Source organism: Heloderma suspectum, chromosome 1, assembly GCF_057233095.1.
Source record: "Heloderma suspectum isolate Gila_16-S chromosome 1, 16-S_ref, whole genome shotgun sequence".
Classification (NCBI taxonomy): Eukaryota; Metazoa; Chordata; class Lepidosauria; order Squamata; family Helodermatidae; genus Heloderma; species Heloderma suspectum.
In genome coordinates, this window is record NC_139458.1 from 212,847,499 (window position 1) to 212,864,997 (window position 17,499).

The 17,499-nt window shown below is 46.0% G+C and overlaps 1 protein-coding gene across 2 annotated transcripts in view; it reads left to right on the forward strand.

Moving 5' to 3' along the window:
- NRP2 (neuropilin 2) overlaps positions 1-17,499 on the forward strand; it is a 228,783-nt gene that overhangs the window by 191,537 nt on the left and 19,747 nt on the right. The window contains exon 16 of one of the 2 annotated variants that reach the window (XM_084818442.1): positions 206-3,110. The exons of the other annotated variant lie outside the window; for it this stretch is intronic. Coding sequence (XP_084674568.1) covers positions 206-486 — 281 coding nt within the window. The 3' untranslated portion in view covers positions 487-3,110. Of the gene's footprint in view, positions 1-205; positions 3,111-17,499 lie in introns of those variants that run through there. 2 annotated transcript variants of the gene reach the window in all.

The following is a 17,499-nucleotide window of genomic DNA, read 5'->3' on the forward strand; positions in this document are numbered from 1 at the left end:
TACATCCTCCCCCCCCACCAAATTAATGAAATGCTTTAATTTGCCTGCTTGTCAAAAGTCCAAATTACATTCCCGCCAAAGGGAAAACAACACAGACCTTGTTTAAGCTGCTCAGAACTCTCAAATGCATGTGTGTGTGTGTGTGTGTTTATTTTATTAGTCTGCATGCATCCCATCTAGCAACATTCTTCTGTCTCTCCCCCAGGGGGCACCCTTCTACCAGGGAGCGAGCCCACAGTGGACACGGTGTCAGTGCAGCCCATCCCAGCCTACTGGTATTACGTTATGGCCGCCGGAGGTGCTGTTCTGGTTCTGGTCTCCGTCGCGCTGGCCCTTGTGCTCCACTACCACCGGTTCCGCTATGCGGCCAAGAAGAGTGATCACTCCATCACCTACAAAACCTCCCACTATGCCAACGGGGCCCCTTTGGCTGTGGAGCCAACCTTAACAATAAAACTAGAGCAAGACCGCAGCTCGCATTGCTGAGAGTGGAACAGGAACACAATAAAAACAAAAAAATTAAGACTTCAAATATGTTGCCTCAATTTTGCACTTTTCTCCTTACCCAGCATCTGTGTGAACTCAAGACATCTCTTTCCCCACCCCTTTGTTCTTTTACAAACTCTTAACTATAATGCTGCATCTTGGATCGCAAGAAGAGACGCACCTCTCCCTGTCTCTTTGAAAGTGAATGCGCCTTTATTTTTATTTTTCAAAGACTTGATTTTGGTTTTTCACAGTAGACAACTTGCAAGGAAACTCAATAGCAAGTCAGGAGGGGTATGCAAGAGTATAGGCGTGTGTGCTTCTATATCTATATCTATATCTATATGTATGTAAGTGTGCATGTGTGTGTGTTTTCGGCTGGATGGCTATTTCGAAAGGTCCTTTGGGACTTGTACCGCTTAGACTTTCACAGGGAGTGCTTTTTCCTGCCCTACCATGTGGAAGGCCCGGAATACCTTTTTAATGATGAATACACTGATTTGTTTACTTGGAGAAGTGAACGATACTTTTTGTTGCCTTATCTAGCTCTGGCTGGGTTTATGTTTGATATCCTTAAGAAAGTCAGCAGGTTCAGACTGGTGAAAAAAGGAAAGGCTGTGCCAAAGGAAAATTAAAATGGCAAGCAAAAAAGAAAAGAGCCACAGTGGATGATGGGAAGAACCAAGAAGGGATTGGAGATGATCAGATCTAAGATCTTATAGTGTTTTTTTCCCAGACGTCACAAAAACATAGCCATCGTTTTGGTAGTGGAATTAATCCCTCAACAAAACAAATATTTTTCAAGTTGCCTTATACAAGAGAAGCTCATAATGAATGTTCAGTTTATCTGTTAAACCCAGCCTTAGAGTTATGCATAGACATCAGTACATCTGAGGTTTTAGAAAATGCTGTAAGTCATAAATCTGAGGTTTATTTATTTTGATTAGTAAACCTCACTCTTAGTGATGCTTTCTTTTCTTTGTTTTGTGAGAGTAAGGAAATTTGTTCCTTGTATTTTTACTAGTAATTTACAAAAGACAAAGAATGGTTTCCCCTCTATTTTCTCTCTCCAAGTTCACATAAATGGCTGACTGACCCAGTTAATGTTTGCGGTCATGTTGCTGCTTAAGATGTCGGTAATGACATCTATCAACCAAAACCCTGAGAATAGGGCCTGCTAAAATCCAGATATCTCTGCATCTTTTAACGAAGGTGGCATAATGGAGTCCACGATAAGCCTCTATCTATTGATTTGCTCTAAAGTAATGCAATGGAAATGCCTTATATAGATTAACAAGTGATAACACACAAAGATGTTTGGAATGGTTCAATCTGATATATTTTCAGGCAAAAATACATCTCCACTGAACACAGTTTTCCAGTGTTGTTTGCTTTAAAAAAATATCCAGTAATGAATAGTTGTTATATGCTTCTTAAAATTACTGTCAACCCCTTTTTCCTCATGAAAACAGAAATGTACAGTACAATCCTATACACATCTACTCAGAAGTAAGCCCCATTGAGTTCAGTGGGACTTAGTTCCAGGTAAGGGTATATAGGATTGCAGCCTTAGAGCAGTAGAATTGTTGTGCTGGGGGTGAAGGCCATGGGTGCATTCCATTTGGGGTGTCTTTGGTGCAAGCCCTACTAAAATCAATGGGGCTTGTGCTGAAACATTGGTGCCCCCATGAGCAACTCCCATTGGTTTAATTATGTGGGACAAATACCCAGTGGACTGAATCCCATGTATACACAGGGTTGGCATGGGTCATGAAAGAGCCTGGAGATTCTTTGCCAGTTCCCCAAAAGAATACTTTGTCTAGAGATGTATGTCACATCCTTCCACCCTGTGTTGTTCAGGTAGCATGCTCTAGTGCATGTAGCAAATTTACTCTGCAGAGATGCTTGCTTAGCTGGGTTAACGCCACGCAGTGCTGTTTAGTAGAGAAACTGGTTTTTTAAAGTCCAGAGTATATATGAAAAAAAAGAGTGTGTGTGCTGATAAACTACATCTAGAAAGAAGGGATATGTGAGAGCAAAGCGATCATGCGTCTCATATCACATACTGGGGAGGGGGTAGACATCCCTCTTCAAAGAGGGCCTCTGAGCAAGGTGACTTCATTGTAGGTCAGGAGATAATCAGGAAGTCACCTCTTAAGATGTGTTTGGTTAGCTTTGCAGGTCTCAGGAAAACTTCCAGTGTGGAAATAACACGTTAGCAAATACCTTGATTTCTATAGCACTGGTACTCATGATAGGAATTCCCCAAAATGAAATAATGACAGGTAATGGTGAACTTGACTGTTCCATCCACTGTTTTTCTTGATCTTGCCCATTACAGCAGTCAAGTGTAAATACATCCAACAGTATTCCAGATTTCAGACTGGGTAAAATATGCTCAATCTGGCTGTGTTTAACCTGATTGAGATACCCCATTTTAAAACATTCGCCAAAGACCACCCTGCCCACCCCTGAGTTTTACTGCCACCTTTCACCCCTCCCCTTACAGCTGTGACATCGTCAGCATCACCCAGTTGCCTGTGTGTGAAAATATCTTGTGGAATTTTGAAATTCTTGACAATGTATTGTGTGGAATGTAATAAAATGATGATATTTTTATACATAGATCTGTTCTTTCTTCTCCGTTTTGGATCATTAGAACAGTGTATCTGAACAAACTATATTTCCAAATGTCTGACCTGGCATGTATTACTGAGACCTGGGTGGGGGAACTGGGAGGGGTCACTCTCTCCCAGTTGTGCCCTCCTAGGTACTTGGTGCAGCACCAACACCGACTTGAGGGTCGGGGAGGGGGGGTTGCCGTGGTCTATAGGAATTCAATCTCCCTCTCCAGGCTTCCTGCTCATTTGAGTGCAGATCTTGAGTGTTTGTACCTTGTGTTGGGTACCCGGGACAGATTAGGGATTCTGTTGGTGTACCGCCCACCCCGCTGCCCATCAGACTCCCTGCCTGAGCTGACGGAGGTGGTCTTGGACTTGGTGTTGAGGACCCCCAGGATGATGGTCCTGGGGGATCTCAATTTCCATGCCGAGGCCGCTGTATCCGGGGCGGCTCAGGACTTCATGGCCGCCATGACAACTATGGGGCTGTCCCAACATGTCATCGGCCCAACGCATATAAAAGGACACACGCTTGATCTGGTTTTTTCGACTGGGCAGGAGGATGGTGATCTGAAAGTGGAGGACTTAACATCTGTCCCTTTGTCATGGTCAGATCACTTCCTGCAGAGGTTTAGACTCCTGGCGGCCTTTCCCCTCTGCAAGGGTGGGGGACCTATTAAAATGGTCCGCCCCCAGAGATTAATGGATTCCGATGGATTCCAGAGGGCTCTGGGGGATTTTCCTGCTGGTATGGCTGGTGCGCCTGTCGAAGCCCAGGTCGCTCTGTGGAATGCAGAGATGACTCGGGCGGTTGACACGATGGCGCCCAAGCGCCCTCTCCCTCTGAGCAGAGCCCGGCCAGCTCCTTGGTATACACCTGAGCTGAGGGCAATGAAGCAAGAGGGGAGACGGCTGGAACGCAGGTGGAGGAAAAGTCGTGCTGAGTCTGACCGAACACAGGTAAGAGCCCACTATCGAGCCTATTCTGTGGCGGTGAGGGTGGCAAAGAGACAGTTCTTTCCACCAGAATTGCATCTTCTCAGTGTCGTCCAGCGGAGCTTTTCCGAGTGGTTCGCAGCCTGTTACATTCTGGGCCAGGGAGAGAGACGGTGGAGCCCTCGGTAGCACGCTGTGACAAGTTTGCATGGCACTTTGAGGATAAAGTCGCTCAGATTCGTCATGAATTGGACACCACCATTAATGCAGTTCCATTGGTAGAGGCGTTCAGAGCACCGTCTGGTCCAGTTTTATTGGATGAGTTTCAGTTACTGAGGCCTGAGGATGTGGACAAGGTGCCTGGCCAAGTCCGATCGACCACTTGTGTGCTTGACCCTTGCCCTTCATGGCTTATTAAATCAAACAAGGAAGGGATGTCCGGCTGGGTCCAGGAGGTTGTAAATTCCTCCTTGAGAGAGGGAGTGGTGCCTGCCGCTTTAAAAGAGGCGGTAATTAGACCACTCCTGAAAAAGCCTAGCCTGGACCCAGAGGATGTTAACAATTATAGGCCAGTGGCCAACGTCCCCTTCCTGGGCAAGGTGCTTGAGCGGGTGGTTGTAGGACAGCTCCAGGCACTCTTGAATGAAACGGATTATCTAGATCCATTTCAATCGGGCTTCAGGCCTGGTTTTGGAACGGAAACTGCCTTGGTCGCCCTGTGGGATGACCTCTGCCGGGAGAGGGACAGGGGGAGTGTGACCCTGTTGATTCTCCTGGACCTCTCAGCGGCTTTCGATACCATCGACCATGGTATCCTTCTGGATAGGTTGTCTGGGTTAGGAGTTGGAGGCACTGCACTACAGTGGTTCCGCTCCTACTTGGATGGCCGATTCCAGAAGGTGGTGCTGGGGGATTATTGCTCTGTGCCATGGCAATTGTGCCATGGGGTTCCACAGGGCTCTATTTTATCCCCCATGCTGTTTAACATCTACATGAAACCGCTGGGGGAGGTTATCCGGAGGTGTGGGCTGAGGTGCCATCAATATGCAGATGACACGCAGCTCTACCTGTCTTTCTCATCAAAACCAGGTGAGGCAGTGGCTGTTCTGAATCAGTGCCTGGGCACGGTAATGGACTGGATGAGGGCAATAAACTGAAACTCAATCCAGACAAGACGGAGGTACTGTTAGTGGGTGGTTCGTCTGCCCGGCTAGGTGATATTCAACCTGTTCTGGAGGGGGTTGCACTCCCCCTAAAGGATCAGGTTCGTAGTTTGGGGGTGCTCTTGGATCCAGAACTGTCACTTGAGGCACAGGTGAACTCAGTGGCACGGAGCACTTTTTATCAGCTTAGGCTGGTATACCAACTACGCCCTTATCTGGACAGAGATAGCCTAGCTACAGTTATCCATGCTCTGATAACTTCTCGTCTGGATTACTGCAATGCGTTATACGTGGGGCTGCCTTTGAAAACAGTCCAGAAACTTCAGCTGGTCCAAAATAGGGCAGCAAGATTGTTAACAGGGACTGGCCTGCGAGCTCATATTACGCCAGTACTTTTCCAGCTGCACTGGCTGCCAGTCCATTTCCGGGCCCGATTCAAAGTGCTGGTGTTAACATTCAAAGCCCTTAATGGCTTGGGGCCAGGTTATCTGAAGGATCGCCTCCTCCCATATGTGCCTGCCCGGACCTTAAGATCATCATCAGCGGCCCTTCTCCGTGAGCCCCTGCCAAAGGAAGTGAGGCGGGTGGCTACTAGGAGGAGGGCTTTTTCTGTTATGGCACCCCGGCTCTGGAATGAGCTCCCTAGTGAGGTTCGCCTGGCACCTACATTGTATTCCTTTCAGCACCAGGTGAAGACCTTTTTATTTTCCCAGGCATTTTAGCATTTTAGCTTTCTAAATTTTTATCTTTGTTGTTTTAAATCTGCATTTTAAACTCCTGCACTGCTGCTAGGTTTTATTGTGGTTGTATTGTTATATTGTGGTTTTAATGTTCTGTATATTTTAAATTGTTTTATTGTGTGTTGTTTGGTTTTAATTTTTGCGAACCGCCCAGAGAGCTTCGGCTATTGGGCGGTATAGAAATGAAATAAATAAATAAATAAATAAAATAATGTTTGTGTGTGGGTGGGTCAGGTATATAGGGGGGGCAGGCATGGGGAACCTGGTGCCCTCCAGATGTTGCTAGCTCTCATGATGGCTGGGGCTGATGGGACTTGCAGTCCAACAATATCTGGAGGGCGACAGGCTCCCTACCCCTGTTCTAGGGAATCTTTTTTCCCCTCTTGAGAGTTGGGCCTCATCAGTATGAGACACCCAGGGGAGAGGGAACTGAGGGAGGGACAGGAGGTGAAGAGAGAGTCACAAAATATGGAGACTGGTTGGATGAAACTGCAGCTTCCCAGACTTCCTGCATTATCACAAACAGGGCTGAAGTTATTATGCACTGAACAAGAAGTGACAACATAGAAATGCAATGCAGGAGGCCAGATAAGGTGACTAAAGATGACTGCTATGTTGTGGCTATGGATTTCTATCACGCAGGTGGGGAAGTATGGAGGCTTATGAGGCTCCTGTCTCTCCAGAAATTCTTGACATTAAACACTCTGCTTTGGAGAGTTGAGGCTTAAATCTTAAAACATTAAAGCCAATGACTGAAGTGAGGGGGAGGGATGGATTGGATTTTATCATCATATGCATAAGATCACAGACTCTGGCTCAAGATAAATTTTATCCCAGAAAAAAACTAACACCTTCTTATTCCATGCTCACTACCATAGACTAGTGACTCCCACATCACCCATGGCCCATACTTTGAAAGACTGGATGCTTTGAATATAGTTGAATGTTGAACGTACGTTACATACTGTATCTATTCAGATGGTGCATACAGAGAGTGACTCAAGTAGATGAGGGGATAGGTGACCCACATAAATCCATCTTGAGCCACATAAATCCATCTTGAGTGTGCAGTGTCTTAATAATAAAAAAGAAAGAGGTGCTGTTTCCTAAGCTCACTCTACTTGACTTCACATAAGAGCAGCGTCCATTACAGGCAGAGCTGAGAGCAATGTGGACTTGAGTGTCCTGTGTCTAACCTCTGCTGATCCTCTCACACACCTCAGAGGGTCCATGGCAGAACATGGGGAACATAGGAAGCTGCCTTGTAGTGGATCAGGCTGTCTAGCTCAGCATTGTCTACACTAGAGGTGCAGAACCTCAGGCCTGGGGGCCAAATCCAGCCTTCCCAATCTGGCCTTCCAGGGCTCCCCTGATGGTCCTACCCCTTCCCCAGCCCTACCCCCTTTCCCCTGACCAAGCATTTGGTGGTTTCCTGGTTATTGTGCATCCCCCCCCCCTTTAAAATGCCTCTGCTAAAGCTCAGGTATTGGCTGGAAGAGCTGGAAGATCAGATATGCTGGTACTTTGGCCCCCTTTGTCTTCTGCCTCCAAGAGCTTTTCGGAAGTGGAATCGAGCCCTCGTGCTCAAAGGGGTTCAACACCCCTGATTTACATTGACTGGGAGTGTCGTAACAGGATTTCAGGTGGGGGGGGCTGGGGTTGGTCCCCAGTTGTACCTGAAGATGCTGGGGATTGAACCTGGGACCTTTTGCATGCAGAACATGTGCTCTACTACTGAGCTACAGCCCTTCCCCAATGCCACAGAGGGATTGGCTGACAGCCCCCCCACACACACACACACACAACAAACAGAGGGGTCTTTGGTTGCATCTCGGAAGTCTTAGGGTCTAATGAGATGGCACAAAAGAGATACTGCTGCTGATCGTACCCAGAATCTACTGGGACAGGAGAAGTGAACAGGGCTTTCTAGTTGAGCCCTGGCACCTCCAAACACAATGTGTGATGTCTTCATGTTTTGCATTGCCCTGCCGCCTGTCACATATCACTGGCCGTTGGGTGGGAGAATGCATGACACAGTGATATCACACAAAAGAGTCTACCCAGATATTATGAAGAAGAGGTGAAAAGAGACAGATGTGACAGCTCCATGACTCTCCTAATGGGCAGAGTTAGAGGGCAGAGTTCCAAGTGGTGACCAGATCAGGGCCCCAAGGTCAGGAGGGCTATTGGTCAGGTAAGTGGCATCATTGAAGGTCAAGTCCCCAAAATGGCTACTAGTGGGCAGATGGGCCAGAGGCAAGCATTGTAATCCAGGCAGGCAAACAGTGAGGAGAATCTTCTCACTGGGAGTCAAATTGCTCAGTTGGAAGAGCAGGCCTTGGGGTGGAGTCTTTGGAGAACCACGTGAAGCCCCATTGGTTCCTAGGGTCAGCTGACCAGGTGCTGAAATCTGCCAGTGGTGGGCCATCTTACGCTGTCTGGGTGGCACCTCTTAGTAATACAGTTCAGCCTGCAATTCCTTCAGCAGATGAGCACTGTAGTCTGGTTGCCAGGAGTCCTGGTTTTAGATCCCTAGTGTCTTAGAGAACCTCCACCTAAGAGCTGATTCATACATAATCTGGCATTTAGTGACTCACAAGAATGGTCTACTCATGTGAGCAATGAATCATATGAGGAGGGAACACACAGGATACTGCAGATCGACGTCTATGAGTAGGGATTCTTGGCTGTAGCACAAATCCTGCTCACGGAAGTCGATCTGCAGCATGGCATCACTTCTGTCCTTAAAAATTATACTGCCCCTAGTCCACTCACATAGTTATGAACACGAGGATCTGACAGATAAGATTTCCTTTCTTTGGCGATTGGAGGTCCAGCACAGTGAACTAAATGAGGGCAAGAGAGAAAAAGTTTCTGACTGTAGATTTGTAGAAGATCAGCATTTACTGCACTGTCAACTCCTGCCAGAATGTGGTGAAAGCTGGAAACAGCTGTAAGGAAGCCACAAATCCCTCCTGTGATAAATTTTAGCACAGAGAAATATGGGACTATTGTGGGAAACCTAGTAGGGGGGAACCCAAATGAACAAGAGGCTGGATGCTCAGCTTTTTTTTTTTTTTTTTTTTTAATGCAGGCCTTCATTTGAGTCTGGGATTGCTTGAGCCCAGTCCCTGGATCCTGATTTTCAATGCTGTGTCACTGAAATGACATGAGTAGGGATGAAGAGCTACTCTGACCATATGTGGTGTGTCTTTCCCTTACCAATGAGTAATCATATCCAGCAAACACACATCTGGGACGGGAGGTGAGGAAGGCTTTCCCCTGGTAATAATTTGTTCTAGTGGTGTTCTGCTGATTCATCTCAGCCAAGGAACAAACCCCATTCCTGCATAGGATACAGTCTTAATGATAGCTTTTATTCCAGTTTTTCCTTCCTGTCATTGCTTGTTAGAAACTCAAATGTCTTGATCAGCTGAGCCAACCCTTATGATTCACTGGGGATTTTCCTAAGTGTTCAGTTGCTGATTGTGATTATACCAGATTTCTCAGGAGATGAGACACATCATTTCAAAATGTCCCAAAGGATTCAGGATAGCTCTGCTATAGCAAAACAAGCTGCCATTCAAAAAACACATTTGTAAAACTTTTGCTAATTAGGATGGGTATCTGGCCAGCTTGCCCATCAGATGCTTTTGAGAGAGAAAAATAGCTTAGTCTCAATCTTAGGGATTCGGCCACTTCAAGTTTGCATAGAGCTAAATGAATTTACATAGAGAAAGTGGGTGCCATTTCAATGTTAAGAAACTATACTTTGCATTGTGCACACTAATGTGAGTTAATAGGATAGGGCGTACACTTGGGAGAAATGTGTCTTAATAGTACATTTGCCACTGAAATTACACCTGGAGTGAAATTTGAAGGGAATCTGAGGGTTCTTTGACAGGCAAAACAGCTGAGGAATTTCAAGGGAAGCCAAGAGGGCTCTAGTAAAAGTAGTGAAATGTCTCAGAGGAGTTTGCATGTTTCTAGGTAAGGTGTGATGGATTCTTCTTTCAGGGAAGGAGGCTGGAACAGGTCACCTTCAAGGGATACTGTTCAGCCATTTGACCCCATCCTCAGCAGGACATGATGTGTACCTTAGTGCAATATCCAAAATGTTATGCTATTTGTTGCGGGTCGTGAATTGATTAAACATTTCATTTTTTAATAAGGCAATTGATTCACACAAACATACTTGTTTCAAAACATGTGCCAATTTAAAGATATTTAGCAATGGCAACACACTTCTCAGCTTAAAATGGCTGCTTCCAAACTGAAGCAGAGTTGGGGGTAGGGTGTTTTTTATGCTGACTCAGCACACTCTCTGCCCATAAGATGCAGAGGGATTGGGGTCTTCCATAACAGCTGGGAGGCATTTGCAGGAAGACCCCAAGTGGTACAGCCCAAGCCAAGGATTAACAAAGAGATTGTTGTACAATTCTACACTTTGTTTTCTACAGGCTCTTTGTCCCACATTTCTGGGTTTAGCAGTAAGCTGCACAACAGCAGTTTGGGAAAGCTACTGCTGAGGTGTATCCTACCATTGGCAAATGATGTTTAGAAAGTTGACTTGAAGACATTACCTGAATCAAGTGAAAGCACCTCGGTAATTCATAACAGTGCTTCAGCAGCACTTAGCAGCCTTTTGCAAAAGGTAAAGTCTTCTTAAAAATCCACATTTCCCCCCTCCTTATTCAGTGAACCATATCGATTCATCAGAGCAATTAGCTTTCAGCTTTAGTATTGTCTTAATCTGGATAAAGCAGTACTGGGGAACAAAAATGGTCATGTTCACGGTAGATATCAGTTTTCATGACTCTCCTGTCTTCAGACACATTAGACAGATTCACCAAAATTTGATTTATTACTCTAGAGACAGAGACAGCCCAGAGGAACAAATGTGCATAGTTAGAGGAAATCTGATGGCAAAGTGTTAGAAGTCAAAATGGCAAGTGGGTTGTTAGGGTCAAACTTCAAGCGGCTATAATTTTAAAATGGGAAAGCTTTTTGCTGCAAAACACTTTCTATATGAGGATAGGATAAAAAGATGAAGGGGTTCAGCTTAGAACAGAAATGGCTAAGGGAGGTATGTCCAAATGATCAGCATTTAACTTATAATGAGTGGCTTTCAAAAGCATGAACAGTTTATGTACCCTTTTCCACAATGGTAGAGTAGCAGAATGCACTATCAAATTAACACATGGCAGACTTGAAACAAGACCAGGCCATGTTTTTCACACTGCACAGGGCTAATCTGGGAGTCAGATGCTCATCTCTGCCACAGGACGGCAAAAACATGATTTCAAAGCTGAGCTAGAAAAATTCCTGGAATGTAAGAATATCAGCAACCGATTCTGATGAAGTTGCTCAAGGTTCCTCCAGAACATCTGTTTTAATGCTGCAGGTATTCTCAGTACTTCTAACAATTGCAGCCTCCATATAAAGAGATGAAGGACAGCTCCATTTAATCTCATGTGCTGGCAAAACACCTGGAGGTATCTGGATTGAAGGATTTATGAGACAAGATACTGGCCTGGATGGCTCATCGGTCAGGCTCATGACCTGTAAGTTGCTACAACAGGAGTAGGCAACCTGGTGCCCTACACATGTTTTGGACTACAAGTCCCATAATCCCTGGTAATTGGCCATGGTGCCTAGGGCTTATGGGAGTTGTAGTCCAAAACATTGGAGGGCACCAGGTTGCCTGTGGCTGTGCTACAGAGTGAACCAACTTCAGCCACTTCCCATGTTAAGAGGCATTTGAGCTTCCTTAAAACAGGGATGCTGGATTGGATCCTGTCGGTTTACAGATATAAAAGATGGTGGATTCAACCACATTGCCTGCCCTGCCCCTTGGCAAATCTGCCATCCACCTGCCTGCTATGGGGCAAAATGAGAATCCTTGCTCAAGCAGGTGGGAAAGGAGAGAGGGATGTGGGATCCAAGGGGAAGGGAAGCGGGAGAAGCTGTTGAAAAGGCAGCATACATTGCTGGGAGCACACCACAGGGAGTCTCAACCAATCAGGAGCCCCCTGTAGTGCCAAACACATGCCTGAAAGCACCAAATGTTTCTTTTTTCCATCACGGAGGATGCAGGCATACGGTCCAAACGTTGCACACGAAGCAGCTGCAGTGCTTCGCCCTAGGTTTTGCTTTCAGTGTAAAAAACAATTAACAAGCAGCAAAATGAAATGCGTTTATTCCCACCCACAGCATTCTGAGGACATTTTCACACATGGCTCTTAAATCGCCTTTCAGCTGTCGTACGCTCTTCATGTCATCTGTACAGAGGGGGGGCATTTGTGATGCAAGTGCACATTTTGGCCATCGTAAATCGTGCATTGACGTTAAGCAGCTAATTCAAGTGAAAGATACTTTTAATTCTCAACTGTGAAAGCCCCCTAACACTCCTCAGATGTTTGAAGGCTCTCTGTGGGGTGTTTTATTTTGGCAGGGGGAGCGTTCTCTTTGGGGACAGGGTTCAAGTATAACTATTTAGTGGAATTGTTCAGGAAGTTTCCCATAACAGAGAAGCTAGGAATGGGGGCCATAGTTCAGTTGTAGAGCACACGCTTGGCATGTAGAAGGTTTGGGGTTCAATCCCTTAATAAGGCAGCAACTTACGAAGCAAAGTCTCTATTTTTTCCAGTTACAATTTGCCGTCATTTTACTTTGAACTTCTTTGCGAGTAGGTGCCTCTCCGTGGTCTGAAGCTGAAGTGTTTTATAATCAGGAAAGACCCATCCAGTGTGGAAGCCCTTAACATGCAACACAGTCGTTGTGCGATTGTGTAGCCAGCCCCGTGGGTTGTCAGGCTGACACCAGAAGCATTTGTTTTTTGTGTGAAGCTCTGTCCAAAACATTTCAACTTGGCAGGGTTTGATTTAAACATTTCAATTTGGCAGAGTTTTTTAGTCTTTATGTAAACTAAAAGGAGTTCAGAGTTGCTGTTTTTGGGGGGTGGGGAAAGCAGCTTGTCATTGATCTGGATATTTAAGCACTGAAATGCTACGCCTGTGCAGCAGTAGCATTACACAATATGTGGTATGTGGTTGCAATCCAGCCCAGGAATTCAGAGAGGCAATGTGGAGCAGTGGATAGTGTTATACATAGACCAGGGGGACCAAATTTCCCATGAAGCTCACTGTGTCCATAGGAATTAAGAAGCTGCCTTATAGTAAGTCAGACCATTGAACCATCTAGCTCAGTATTTTCTAATCCGGCTGGTAGTGGCTGTCCAGGGTATCAGACAGGATCCTTTCCTAGCCCTACCTGGAGATGCTGGGATTGAACCAAGGACTTTTCCCATGCAAAGCAGGTGCGCTACCACTGAGCTACAACCCTGGGATAGTCATCCCTCTCTCCAGGGCCTCCCCGCCCCCCATGAGACGGGGTGAATCCCCTGCCTCAGGTGGTGGAGCAGGAGGAGCAGCAAATTGCATGCTTTCCCTCCCAGGAGGTGCCCCCCCCCACTACTTTGCTCCAGCAAAGTGGATGTTCCAGAGAGTCCTGTCAGCCACTCTCCCACTGTGGCAAATGCCAGTCATAGCAGGAGAACAGCCAGCAGCGCTCTTCAGAGCAGACACTCTCCCTCTGGATCGCTCTGAGGATCCTCTCAGAGTGAGCCAGAGGGTGGGTGGGCTCTCAGAAGAGCAACTAACACGGTGCATCAGAGAGCTGGCCAGACCCAAATGGCTGGTTCTGAGGGGCTCTTTCCTCAAAGCCAGGCATTGTGGGAGAGGAGTGTGGATTGTCACCCAGCCCACCTGGTGGTGGTGTGGTGTGATGCAGACTTCTGTATAACCTTCACAATGTTTGATGGCTTGGAATGCTATTTTTAACCAACATCTCTTTGCAGTAGTGTCTGCTTCTCCCATCTCTAGACAGAGATGCCAGCTGAGATTCAACCCAAGCAGGAGCCTGCTCTTACTTTCCAGAAAAAACATGTGCTGAAGGTGTCTGGAAACACCACTCTTTGATCTAGAATCCCCTGGGGACTCAGTGATGAGTGAAGTGCACTCTGCACCATGTACTTTTGTCTGTTCATATGTTCCAGGGTGGAGTTCAGCCACTGAAAACAGATCTGAGCCCTGATGCAAGTTAGCACCCAGCTCTTGGCAAAAGATCTAGGATTGGGTCAAACATGAGCATTCTGGACTGGTTCCAATAGAGTGGCTAACTTTTTTCCCCAGCAGATCTTTTGTGTCTTTAACACCTGCACAATACACAGAATTTCAGTAGGTGGGGTTTGTTTCTTTGCCATCACATCACTGTCATGTCTGGAAAAGCTTCAGCTGTTGAATGTCTGCCTGCTTGCTACGCAGATGTTAAAAGCACAGGAGCGTGGACAGATGAAAAGTTGGCAGCCCTAGATTCTAGTGATGCATAAATGGGTACTTGTGTGGTCGGTGGTGGGAGCCCAGGGTATCCAGAGATGCCATTAAATCCTGGTTCTTGCCTTGCCTTTAAAAAAAAAAGTATGCATATCTCTTTCTCTGAACTCTAATGCACATCTAGGAGATCAAGACAACATCTGTAATTAGTAATGGGCATGTTTTGATGGGTAGTTATGGTGTATCAGCCTTTTTCTTCTGCTTCCTAATGCAAGGTTATTTCCTGCAGTTTTTCCTTTCCCTGGGTTCTCTTGGGAAATGCCAAGAGTCCCTTGCTTTTCTGGTGAAAGGTTGGTGCCAAATTCTTCCTTAGTCCGTTCCTCTGCTAATGCAAAATAGTCTTGGCTTAAGGCTCTGCTGTAAATCATAGTTTTTCAGATCATTAATTTCTAGAACACCCTAGTATATTTTATTAAAGTAATTGTATAGATTTAAATGCGTACGGCAGTAGACTTCCCAGGAAGGTATGGCAGCTCCTTAGCTTCCTTAGCTTCTCTGCATTTTGAATTTAAATGTTAGAAGATATGATATTGCACATTCACAAAAAGAGAGGGCAGCTGGGAGAGAAACCTGTGTCAGCCCTTGCAGTCATGGATGGCTATTCAAGGCCATTGGAGGCAACCTCCTTTACAACTGCTTCGACATTACGTTGGGCACATCAAATGTTTGTCTGCAGTAGACAAAGACATCACATGAGTGTGATTAGGCTGTTCAGCAGCCAGAACGGGAATGGTGCATCTAGGAGACTTGTATTTGTCTGACTCATTTTCTTGGACTAACAAAGTCATGCTTTCCTCTGCTGGAGCCTGGACTAATCAAATCAGCACACAGGACAGACTGAACCACATCAAGCCAGCCCATAGTGGTCAATGAAGTGCACCCAGTAGTTAATTATAAGCCATCATTGCTGAGTTTGGCCAATACAGCAGCTCACAAAATTGAGTGAGGGAGTCCTGATAATGGCGCAAGGCCATGACTGGTGCACTGTTGTCAGGACTCAATCCCAGGCACACTGATGGCCTTTGGATCTTGCCCCAATGTAGTGCAGCAGTATCATGCTAGAGCAAGTGTCCTGTGACACCCTAGATGAAGAAAGTGACCTCTTCCCCCTCTGGTCCCACTACAATTAAATCACATGGAAAGAACTAGGCTGTTAGTCATGGGATTTAAGAAATACTAGTACCACTGACTTCATGGCAAAGGGGTGTGTACATCACAGTTGCATTGAGTAATCAACACTGCAGAAAGCTGTAGTCCTGGGAGTTTCCTGTGGTTTTCCTGATTCGTTGTTACTGGTAGCAGCACTGGGGGAGGTGTTCTTATGCTCAGAGCCAGCCACATTTCTTTGTCATTATGTTACATCAGTCAGGACTCAAGCCTGGCTGGTATTGAAAATATGAACTGTGGCACAAAGGAGGTCTCGAATTAATTAGGGGAATCTCAAATGTTGTTTTGCTCCAGACAAGGGATGCCCCCCTGTCAGCCACAGGTTGCATCCTGCTCTGGGGTTTCTTGGCCCCACCACTCCCCGCACCAGATTGGGAGAGTGAGGTGAGCAGCCTAGAAGGACATCCTTTTCATTTCCCATCTGGAGGGGCACCTGCAAGATGCAAAGAGGTGCAGGGCCTCACATTTGCAACCCTGAGCAGGGAATGAGTGGGGAAGGCAGGAGAGTTGTACAAACCCCTCCCTTTGGGAAGATAATGAAGGTCAAAGCGGATGTGATGTGGGTGATCTGCAATCTGAGATGATGTCTTCCCTACTTGAAAGCAGCTGTGGAGGAGCTCATTCTGAGCAGGTTTTGATCAGAGCAGTGGTGCTAGTACAGGGAGTGCTTAACTCTTTCCTACTGCCTCCCATGCTGTGTTCCCAGTCTAAATCACAGCCCCAAGCTGCTGTTAGGGCATCTCTACACCAGCCTAAAATCCTGCATTTAAAATGGGGCTTTCTTCTTCCGTTTTAAATGCAGGATCACAACTCCTTCTTTCACCCGCTTCCTTTTCCCCCTCTGCTTTCCCCCTCTGCTTTCCCCCTCCTTCTCCCCGTATCTGAGTCTTCCATTATCTTTCATTGATCTCGCTCCTCCTCTTGCCTCTTTTACTCTTTTCATGGAGGAAACTGAAGCAGAACACAATGGGTAATTTGATAGCTAATTATGTGCAATCTATTTAAAAACAGAACAAAGGGCATTTTGTGCAGGAGACGCCCTGGAGGGTCACGGCATCATGTAAAGAGCCTGCAAACTTCCGTGAAGGAGCAATCTCAATCGCAGGATAAAAGCTCAGGGTGAAGGAGCCCTTAGTCCCGCTAGGGGAAAAACACAGTTACCTGTATGTGCCTTCCTCTTTCCCTCAGCAGCAAGGCTAATCACAGTTTTGGAGGCGTGGATTAAGATTGTGGAGACCATATGTTATAAGAGTGTGTTAAACATCACCTTCCCCAGACCTACTGCTCTGTTAAAATGCAGAACTCCTCTCTCACAGCTTTGAAGAGGTGAGGAGAGAAAATAGCCTTTATTCTCTTTCTCCCCTCTTATCTTTTTTTGTATTGAATACAGAAGCACCTGAGTGAAATTATGCTGTGTGATAGCAAGAGGTTAGAGACGATCACCTTGCCTACTATAACCTATGCTGTTTGCATATATGATTTAAGCCTAAACTAAAGGAAAGCATCTGGAAAAGTCACACAGTGGCTGTGTACATCTCTTCCCAGACTTTCACATGAACATTTTAAAGCACTATACATTTAGTACCCTAATGCAATTGTCAGTCTCTCTTCTTTGTACTTTCTAAAGCCATTTTGAGCAGATATGTGCATTGCGCTAGAGATGTGTCATATACATGGCTTAAAACCCAGCCTTCCTCTTTCAGGATTTATAAATTATCCTTCTCATGATGAAGAAATGCAGGAAAAACTGGCAACCAGCCATTTCATAAGGCATTGCTCACGAGGGCGTTATTTTTATAGCTTATCGCCATAGATCAGCCTTCCTCAAACTGGTGCCCTCCAGATATGTTGGACTACAACTCCCATCATACACAGTGGCCATGCTGGCTGGGGGTGATGCAGCTGTAATCCATCACATCTAGAGGGCACCAGGCTGGAGAAAGCTGCCATAGAGAGTTTGTAATCCAGCACATATTTAAGAAAGTTACTGCGC